The 11518-nt window shown below is 37.8% G+C and overlaps 1 protein-coding gene across 1 annotated transcript; it reads left to right on the forward strand.

Annotated features, from left to right (window-relative positions):
* The first annotated feature begins 86 nt into the window (after positions 1–86).
* RpL10Ab (ribosomal protein L10Ab) lies at positions 87–8555 on the forward strand. The gene is made up of 5 exons (XM_069822196.1): positions 87–245; positions 451–606; positions 2357–2505; positions 4508–4680; positions 8324–8555. Exons 1-5 carry the CDS (start codon positions 241–243, stop codon positions 8492–8494), a joined length of 654 nt encoding a protein of 217 aa, XP_069678297.1. The 5' UTR covers positions 87–240; the 3' UTR covers positions 8495–8555.
* Positions 8556–11518: the final 2963 nt, after the last annotated feature.

Below are 11518 nucleotides of genomic sequence, written 5' to 3' on the forward strand. Positions count from 1 at the left end.
ATTATAAAACGAAGACGGAACATAAGCATTTTTAAGTTACTTTCTTTTATCGAGATACGATTTTTAGTGTTGTGTTAATTTAGAAAAATTCTAACTACGAGTGTTTTCACTTTTGATTGTTGGCGACATTGAGAATCTTGTACCACGTAGGTTCCGTTTCCGCCTCCTCTTCTGGTCATTCAGTCAACTAAAGCAGTCTTCTTTTGTGTTGTGGTTTGGTAGTGTGGTTACATTTGCAAAATGAGGTAATTATATCTAGAAATATCGTGCTTTATTCTTCTCATCAGAATTTTAATTTCTGTATATTTTATTATCTATGTTTAATATAATGTTATATTAGCTATTTTAAGTATATTTTATATCATATAGACCTAGAAGTTGATACAGTAAATATGCTTACACGTGCACTTTGTACGAAACCACTGACCATTAAACTATTTAAATTTTCAGTTCTAAAGTTTCACGTGATACACTCTACGAGTGTATAGGTGCAGTTCTGAAAAACTCCCAAGACAAGAAAAGAGGATTTTTGGAGACCGTGGAAATACAGATTGGACTGAAGAACTATGATCCCCAAAAAGACAAACGTTTCTCAGGCACAGTCAAGTATGTTTTCACCTGACTCTTGAGATGCTTTTAACATGTAGTTGAACTACTTAAAAGGCAACTTATGTCAGGTAGCTGGGCCATTCCTGGCGGACCTGCACCCAGGGTCTTTAAATAATTGGGGAGGTAGTGTGAACTACCGTTAGTCTTAGGGGTTTCATAGCACAGAAGCGTAAGTGTTCTTGCACTTCTGTTGTAATTTGCATTTGCTCAATGATGGTATTGCATGTATTACCTGAAACCACTGTGTAGTAAAGTAGGTCTTCTGAGAGCATATTTTGGACATGCACTCCTCATCAGGTAACACTAAAGAAAAGAACTTTACATTTTAAGAATGCGATAGTTAATTGAGATTTATGGGTGGCATAGTCTTAAATTCTTTTTTCTAGTAGGGCACAATATTAGTTTCAGTATAAGGATACCTCACTGACAACAGTTATCTTAAAATACTAAAAAGAAGAGGTTGTGTTTGTTGAATGTGCATCATGCTTACTAGAAGATACCCGTGTTCTGAAATTTATCCGATCTTAAACTTTGCTAGACAAAATTGGAGCACATTTTGCAGAAAGGAACCAACCCACATGATAAACTATGGAAAATGCACTTCAAAGTTCAACGTGAGTAATAAATTCACAAATAAATGTAACTACATACTTATTGATTTAACCAAAAGCATATTATAGGACGTATCTGTTCCAAATATGGATCCTTGGAATTACTGTATTTCATTATTGAAACAATTTATTTGTGGGTTGATCCCTTTCTGCAGAATGGGTCTAACTAATATCAAACAGAGTACTAACAAAGAAACGAGGGAGGCATAATATACGTATGTCACTGTCAATAAGCAGCTTCCCACATCGTCCTTGCGCCTTCGATACACGCGCCCCACTTTCGAAATGCTCTCTCAATTAATATCACTCAATAAAAGAATTGTATTCCAATGGATACCATCCCATTGCGGAATCCTGGGAAACGAGAATGCGGATGCTTTAGCAAAGAAGGGCAGCACTGCTACTTACAGACCTGTTACTAAATCTACGTATTACTCTGTGAAAAGATTTATTAAATCTACATACTTAGACTTCAACAAACAAAATTTGATAACACAATCCCAAGGGAAAAAATGGAACTCTCTGCATCAAAATCCACAGTTAATTCCCGATTTACCACGGAAATCGTCTGTAGCTGCATTTAGATTGGCAACAGGCCATGATTGTTTAGCTAAACACCTGCATAGAATTGGAATATATCAGTCCCCTAACTGCCCATTGTGCAACTCAAACGAAGAAATGGATTCGGAACACCTCAAAATCTGTGCTTCATTGGCTGGTCATGATAATATCTTTGAAAAATATTGGAGTGCAAGAGGTCAAATGATTTTATTGTCAAATGCCTGGCATTAGAAAACAACACTTTCGAAAGTTTTCTTTTATATCGGCATTAAAAGAATTGAACGATAAATATATTTTCTAGTGAATCTCGGCTACTGTTTGCTGCTGTCCTAAGCCCCTACTCTATATTTTGATAGTAACAAAATTTAGGAAATTATTAACGTCACATAACTGCTGCAGTTGGACAGTCTTAAGAATATTCTTGTAATGGAAAACTAAATTTAGTGCTTATGTGAGGGAACATATGGTGGGTGAGATTCAGTTACACTTGATGTTGGAGTGCAGTCCCTTTAAATTCATTCTTACAGTACACTAGAAGTTCCGTTTACTCTTGTAACGATAATGTCACTCAATAGGTTGAAGCATATTCCACGACCCAAAATGCAAGTATGCGTTCTTGGTGACCAACAGCACTGCGATGAAGCTAAGGCCAACAATGTACCTTACATGGACGTGGAAGCCTTGAAGAAGCTGAACAAGAACAAGAAGCTAGTAAAGAAGTTAGGTGCGTATAATTAAACATAAAGATGAATGATAAGCACAGGAACGTTATTTACTCTTTGTAAAAACACTTGGAAATTGAAAGGAAACCGCTCCAGTGAGCTTTTGGTCTAGGGAAAATACAATAAAAATAGAGTAAAAATGATTACATGCATAAAATGTGGTAAAATGGCTTAAGTATATAGTACCGTAGCTTACTGGAGCTGTTCTCTTTTATTTTGTAAGTTATCGAGTGATTTTACAATGTTCACGAAGTGGTGTCAAGACGTGTTTTCATGAAAGAATATTTTCCCTGGACCAAAAATGTAACGCAAATAGCGGTTGCTTTTCATTTACAACAGTGGTATAAAAAAATGACTGCGTTACAAATACAAGACACGAGAATTTATTTTATGAATTGATTTTTCAGACGAATAGCAAGCAATTGCATACTTAGTACTTGAAGTAATAAATTGTACAGCAGTGGCAAAAAAACCGGACCGACCCTTGTAGCTGATTTTAGAGCCTTGTTCACTCCAGAGCACGATAGACTGGTAACTAAGACTTTCGTGGTTCGAATCCTGTCTGGGAAGGAATTTTGGTCAATGTTACTTATGTCTCGCCCACTATAGAGACATAGGCCAATTTTACACATATTTAGTATAACTTTTAGCTTCTTTGACAAGTTAGGTTTGGTTAATTTAGGTTTTTGTTATAGCGTATCTTGCATATACTATTATAGCGCAACATTGGCAGTGATAAAAGTGAAATATTCGTTCAGTGGGCGTTGGATACTCTACATTTACCCAAGGCTCTAAAATCAGCTACAAGGGTTGGTCTGGGGTGTTTTTTTTTTTGCCACTACTGTACTTGACAAGCATATCCACTTGGACTGGTTGGATTCTATGTAACTATATATTTAACCTGTGACTGAAGAATTTTGGAATTCATTCTTAATAACTTACTTACTTACAAATGGCTTTTAAGGAACCCGAAGGTTCATTGCCGCCCTCACATAAGCCCGCCAGCGGTCCCTATCCTGTGCAAGATTAATCCAGTCTCTATCATCATACCCAACCTCCCTCAAATCCATTTTAATATTATCCTCCCATCTACGTCTCGGCCTCCCTAAAGGTCTTTTTCCCCTCCGGTCTCCCAACTAACACTCTATATGCATTTCTGGATTCGCCCATATGTGCTACATGCCCTGCCCATCTCAAACGTCTGGATTTAATGTTCCTAATTATGTCAGGTGAAGAATACAATGCGTGCAGTTCTGTGTTGTGTAACTTTCTCCATTCTCCTGTAACTTCATCCCGCTTAGCCCCAAATATTTTCCTAAGCACCTTATTCTCAAACACCCTGAACCTATGTTCCTCTCTCAGAGTGAGAGTCCAAGTTTCACAACCATACAGAAGAACCGGTAATATAACTGTTTTATAAATTCTAACTTTCAGGTTTTTGGACAGCAGACTGGATGATAAGAGCTTCTCAACCGAATAATAACACGCATTTCCCATATTTATTCTGCGTTTAATTTCCTCCCGAGTGTCATTTATATTTGTTACTGTTGCTCCAAGATATTTGAATTTTTCCACCTCTTCGAAGGATAAATCTCCAATTTTTATATTTCCATTTCGTACAACATTCTGGTCACGAGACATAATCATATACTTTGTCTTTTCGGGATTTACTTCCAAACCGATCGCTCCATTCTTAATAACAGGCGAACAAAATATATCCATTACATAATGCCGAGGACGGAAGTTTAGAAAGCCCTTTGTTCAGATTATGGTACTGCCTTTTTAACTGCATTTCCCACTTTTCTCTGATTTAAATTTTTTTTGTAGGCCTACAAGGCTCATTATTTAGTGCATGGAGCTACATTAAGGTAGTCCTGTTTTTACATTTTCTCAGGCATTTCGTTTAAAGTAAGAATTGATAGGTGCAAGTACAGTAGTGAATAGCATAGGAATAGTATATGATTTGATACAGACTTCATGACGTTGAAATTTTGTTTGTTACAGCAAAGAAGTATGATGCGTTTCTTGCAAGTGAGGCACTGATCAAGCAGATTCCTCGTCTGTTGGGTCCCGGCTTGAATAAGGCTGGCAAGTTCCCTGGTCTTCTCTCACATCAGGAAGCAATGATGGCGAAGATCGATGAAGTGAAAGCCACAATTAAGTTCCAGATGAAGAAGGTACTGTAAATTTGTTTTATGATTCACAGTATAATTGCATCAACAGGCTATGCGACATTGTTAGTTTCGAGAAAAACGCGTTAGAAGATTTTGAAATATTTTAAACTCTAGAGACATATATTTTATTCTTCCAGACTTAATAATCACACATACAGGGTGATAATTTAAATATTCCATACACACAGACAAAATGTTGTGGCCATGAACAAGATGAGCTGCATGAACTAACTCTCGTGAAAAGTTTATAACATGTCGTCAGGATAAGTTTTCGGATGTCATCTTGCAGGCGTGTAACATAGATTTTCCTCTTGAAAAACAACTTCAATACTGTGTTACGTGACTTTTCATATTATGGTTATAGAATACAGTTCTTTCATTATGGAAAGAGAATGTGGAGAAAACTTAACTGTATGAGCTTAATTTCTGGGATTTCTCTCATTTAGTGTGGGGAACTGCTGAAAAAACAAGTAAAAGGAGACTAGGAATAAATTAAGTTATATTATAGTTGGTTTAATTGCATGTGTTACATCGATGATGAGGCGAGACTTTGTTTTCAAATAATCAACTCCAAGATGGAATCTTTCGCAGAAACAGAGTTCTTGAAATGCAGTAAATCTATGTGGAAGGTAGAAGGTGTATTTTGAGCAAAATATGTCGGCTAAAATGATGCATAACCATGTGCATAGAAGGATTTCTTAAAACTATTACATATTTCAATAATGTCGTTGTTTTCTAATGCCAGGCATTTGACAATAAAGTAATTTGACCTCTTGCACTCCAATATTTTTCAAAGATATTATCATGGTCAGCCACTGAAGCACAGATTTTGAGGTGTTCCGAATCCATTTCTTGGTTTGAGTTGCACAATGGGCAGTTAGGGGACTGATATATTCCAATTCTATGCAGGTGTTTGGCCAAACGATCATGGCCTGTTGCCAATCTAAATGCAGCTACAGACGATTTTCGTGGTAAATCGAGAATTAACTGTGGATTATGATGCAGAGAGTTGTTCAATAATGTATACCATGCTGAAATTCACTTCTGGATAAAACAAATACTTTAATACTGAACGGTACTGATGTGCTTCTTGTTCTGCTTTTGACGAGGGAGCGAGTTTTTATGTAGTAGTAGTAGTAGTATTTATTTATTTAACCTGGTAGAGATAAGGCCGTCAGGCCTTCTCTGCCCCTCTACCAGGAGATTCCAACTACAATATCAACAATAAAATTACAATTAGTTTTATGTTAGTTATGTTAGTTATGTATGTAACTTACTAAAAATGACCAGTACACTTAATGTCGGTTAGAACTGTTTTGAAGACATTCACAACACTGGCTCACATAGAATGTAGTGAAGTGTGCTTGCTATTTGTAAATGATGGTCGAGACCATTTGAGCACCACCTATTGAAGCCACATACAAGTCTTCATCAGCAGGTCTGGCTAATAGTATGCAATGGCAAGAACTTCGACAATTAAAAGTGAACAAGGCGCTGCGTCATTCACTACAACTAGCTAATGCTTAGAAATTAATTGATATTATTTATACCAGAGAGGGGGTATTGCTTGCTAGTTTATAATTATGAGTTGGAGTCCATATCTGTGGAGTAATAGCGTGCCTGGCCGCAAAACCAAGTGGCCTGGGTTCGATTCCCGGTTGGGGCAAGTTACGTGATTGAGGTTTTTTTCTGGGGTTTTCCCTCAACCCAATATGAGCAAATATTGGGTAACTTTCAGTGCTGGACCCCAGACTCATTTCACCGGCATTATCACCATCTCATTCAGACGCTAAATAACCTAAGATGTTGATAAAGCGTCGTAAAATGACCTATTAAAAATGAGTTGGAATACAGTATTAACTTTTAGTATATAAAAGTATGCTCCCTACTTCTGACATCTATTAGGATGAACATGAAATGGATTCTAAAACTACTGTGAATTTTATATGTTCTGTGACAAGGAAGTGAGGTGTATATTTCACTTAATTTGCAAGATTGTGTGTTTGAATCTAAAAAATACAATTAAAATGTCAAAATCGAAAAAGATGTCGTTAGATGACTTACAGATATTACTTTTAAGGAACGAATCCTTCGCATTGTATGGCTGGAAAAGTCCTCTACCATTTTATTCTTTTGTGCATAGATTTTCCGAAAATAATTAGTTTACATAATGATAATTTTTGATCCCATTTATCTTTTAAACGCATTTAGAAATACGCATTTTATTAACGTCTTAGAATTGTCAGTTTTAATAAATGTTTTGCATAATTTTCGTCATATTCATGGTTGGAGTATTTTAATACATTATTAATAAATCACTTCAAGTCGTGTACTTCACCGTTATGACCTGAGTTTCGCAGGGTATAGGTTGTAGAGTGTTTTGGAGAGCGAAACTTGTAGCAGGCAGTGTTTGTTTACATTATTTCCCCTCACTGCTATGAAGGAGTGCTCCTTAATTTACTGGAGTGTTGCAATTTTTTTCTAGAAAGTCTATTTCACACTAATAAAAAGGAACAATGCAAAATGGCAAATGAAAATTCTGTTCCTTTTATTTTAAAGACTTGTTCTGTGATGTTTCTGTGACTGAACATCTTTCACCTTGTATATATTATATTATATAATTTCAATATAAATGCTACTGGTTTGGTCTGAGGCCATAATACAGTTATGTGACCCGTCATGAGAATTACAGCTGTGAAAAGGAATTCCAAGGAGTCTAAATAATTACGTCCGTTGGTATACATTCTTGGTGATGTAATGGTTATGAAGTTTGCTTTTGGACTACTACACGTGAATTTGACTGGTCAAGGGCAGTGGATTTTTAAGGCAGAAAAGAAGCCAAATGGGTTTTCCACCGGATGGTGGAAATAACACTATTGACCCCATGTTGTAGATTTTCTTCTTGTAGAATTTCATTTACGTCATGAACAAAGATCAATAAAGGCAAAATTCTTTAAGTAGACCTGCCATTACTCTGTTTTGAAACCTTAGTAATAAATGTCACTCCAATGTGGGTGGACCTCTGATGGAGAGCCAGCCACCCAATCATTTCTCTTATTTTGTAATTTGTAAAGAATTAACTTTTGCTTAAATAAAGAATGAAAATCTTAAGTTTATGAACAATTAGTGGCCACTGGTGTAGCTCAGTCGGCTGAGGAGTTTGTGGACTGATCTGGAGTTGCGCTTGGGTATGGTTCGATTCCCACTTTAGCTGTTTACTTGGTTGAATTTTTTCTCCGAGATTTTCCCCAACTGTAACGCGAATATCAGGTAATCTGTAAAGAATCCTCGGTATCATTTCACTATCACTAATCCCATTGACGCTAAGTAACTTAGTAGTTGATACAGCATCATTAAATCAACTAAAATAAAACAATTTATGAACAACAGAAGTGCAGTGTCACTTTGGTTTCAGAACATAATAGTACAATGCCGTAACAATTTTAAGAATAGTTAAAACTAACTTTGAGTTGTTATTCAGATAAAATGTAAAAGTTGTGTATTTTCCTGGTTTGGTAGTTTATTTCAATCTTAGATCCAAAGGTCTAATAATGTCCGTAGTGTTTTTTTTTTATTTATTCTTGGTGTTGTGTATGTATTCAGATATTTTAGATAATAGTTACTAATCTAATACCTTGTCACCCAGGTCCTGTGTCTTTCCGTTGCTGTTGGCCACGTGGGTATGACAGAAGATGAATTGGTACAGAATGTTCACCTTTCAATCAATTTCCTGGTATCACTGCTCAAGAAACATTGGCAAAATGTACGTTCATTGCATGTGAAGTCCACAATGGGACCACCTCAGAGATTATACTAAATTGTGTTCATGTGCGATTTAGGAAATCTATGAATTGAATAAATATTCATTTGTTTAAGAACTCCAATGGGAAGATGCCTGCATGCAAACATTCACTTCACTGCTGCAGTTTTGACAGTTTCTGTAGAATGTATGCAAGCATGCAAGACTTCATTTTATTTCAATGAAACTGAAAGGTACAGAAGGAGAAAGGACTCATTGCAGTTTCCCTCCCCCCTCCAAAATTAGAAATTTATTCAATTTACTTTATCTTACTTCAGTAGTGTCATTTTATATATACCAGTAGGAAATGAAATGTAAATACTGTTTTTAAAAATGTCCTACAGGTGAAAAAGTGCTCCGCCATAGTTATACAGAACGATTGTAAATATCAGAAAATTTGTCGAGTTCTTTTCCTGCTGTACCATTCAATCGTAAATATTTTCCTCACTCCCAGATTTTTCCTTTGTTTTCACACTATTGAATTGGCAGACTTAGGACAATATGTTTGGTGTTTGTGTTACAAAACTTTGAGAACTCTTCGCTCTGTTGTTTGGTGAGTAGACAATAATTGACAGTTCAGTAGATGTTAACAGAACTAACTCTTGTGACGTAGAAATCTGTACTTGTCATAAGTAGTAGAAATTGTTAATATTGATTAATACCGGTACTTACAAATAAAATGGTACAGTAAAAACACTACAGTCCTGTGCCGTGACATCGTGGTGTAAGACAACCTGCCTAGGACTTGTGTTATGGAATGCACCCTGGTTCGAGTCCTCATTGGGGAAGAAATTTTCTGATGAAATTGTGGCCAGTGTATGGGACCAGTGCCCCCAAGCATCGTGATGCACTTGGGGAGCTATGATAGGTAGTAAAATCCGGTTGCGAAAGCCTGCTATAATGGCTGGGGGGATTATCTTGCTAACCACATAATACCTCCATTCTGGTTGGATGATCGTCCACCTCTGCTCCAGCATGTGAACGTGAGACCAGCAGCCAACTAGTCTGTCTGAGCTCTGAAAGGGCTGTGGTGTCACGGATTATTATTATTAAAAACATTACAATAGTGTAGGCTAACTTAGGAGTAAAGTACTGTATTGGTAAAATTTACTTCATTTGTGGTGACTAGTATAATCTAGATAAGCTGAGCATGCATACTTTCAAATTTGGGATAGTATCTGATTGGTTTCCAGCCACCAAATTGTGATAGTTAGCCATTTGTATTTAGATTTTAACGAGGACATATACTAATGTTTGTAGAAATTGCGACACCAAGAAGGATACATGTGACTGAAATGAAATTTATACCACAGATTAGGTACATGACAATACACAAATGATTAGAATTACAGAACTGTACATAATCTGTGACCGTGAGATTTCAGTATGGTGTGAAGCTTCCATGCACTGCTATCAGAGCCTCTAAGCATCGTGGAATGGATTCAAAGATATGTTCCTGGGGAATCTCCCTCCATGCAGTTTGTATGCAAGTCCATAAAGCGTCTAGTGAGTGCTGGAGGACCATGACAAGTTGCCGACCAACCGTATCTCACACATGTTCGATGGGCGACATGTCTGGTGAACGTGCAGGCCAGGGAAGCAGTGAACCTGTCTTTTTTCTTAGAAGACTTGCAGAATCCTCGCCACATGTGGCCGGGCATTGTCTTGCTGAAATATGGCATGTGGAGTTGCCTGAAGGAGGGGCAGTACCCAGGCTCTAAAACTTCCCTAATGAAGTGGTTGCTGTTCAGATTGCTCTGAATACGCAGGTGAGATCGCATATTGTATCCAATGGCACCCCCAAACCATCACACTAGGCATTTGTCCGCTATGCCACTCAACAATAGGCTCTCAGATTGTATTCACCACAGTAGCGTCTAACACGTATGCGGCCATCATTGTAGAACAAGTTGAAGCGGGACTCGTCCGAAAACACTACGCTTTGCCATTCAGCATGCCAGTGATGGTGTTCATGTGCCCGTTGCAGTCTGAGGCATTGGTGGTTTCTGAACAATGGAAGCTGATGCAGCGGCATGCGAGCCAGTAGTCCAGCCCTCAAAAGACAGTGACAAACCATTGACACAGACAGGTCCACACCCGTTGCAGTACTCCAATGTCGACTCAACACTGTGGATGAAGCTGTACAGTCACAGCCATGCAGAAAAGTTGGCAGTCATCTCGTGTTGTGGTCTCATTATGTGGTCCAGTACCCGCTCGTCTTTGCATACGACTCTCTTCTATCCACTGGTTCCACACACGCATCACTGTAGTAGCAGCATGCCCTTTACGAGCCGAAATGTCACGGTATGACAAACCTGCTTCCTGGAGACCAACCATTCTGCCTCATTCAAACTCACGTGCTAATATTGTGCCCTTCCACGATGATGAGGCATACCTGCACTAGCTTTTACATTTCCACTTCGTTTGGAAGCTCTGCACTGACTGAGCAAGGCATAACACTGACCTTGCTGGTGATGCAAGAGACGTCACTGTTGGGCCTATGTGTATGCCATCTCTCTGGAAACGTAATCAGTTATTGGTGGTACACTGTTCTACCATCTCCTGAGTTTGGAGTCGTTGGGGCCATTCTTTCTGTGTGTTGCACTTATTATAAACAGTAGTGTATATTCAACTTTTCTGTTGATGCACGGTGCTACTATGTGAGGTACAAGAAGGGAAATAAAATTTAATACATTTTTTTAGAACTGACAATATTTTATCTTCTGTGGTCAAACAGTTATATTAGCCTTCGAACCAGAGGTTCACTAGATCAAACCTGTCCGAGGGTGACAGATTTGTTGGGCAAGAAAAGCTATGGTAGAATTCCCCTGGGAGGAAAGTTGAGTTCTGGGTCCCATCAATTTGCAGCATGTAAAAGATCTTGGCTCAGTAATCGAATGTGTTAGTAAAATTACTTTGGCGGCCTTTCAATTGCAGAGATCTGTGCCCTGGCATTCTGAAGATAATTCTTGGGATACCAGTTTCCATTACATGAACGAGAAAGGACAAAAATTAGTGTTTCTTTTCACAAGATTTTTCTCC

This window comes from Periplaneta americana, chromosome 3, assembly GCF_040183065.1.
Source record: "Periplaneta americana isolate PAMFEO1 chromosome 3, P.americana_PAMFEO1_priV1, whole genome shotgun sequence".
Lineage (NCBI taxonomy): Eukaryota > Metazoa > Arthropoda > Insecta > Blattodea > Blattidae > Periplaneta > Periplaneta americana.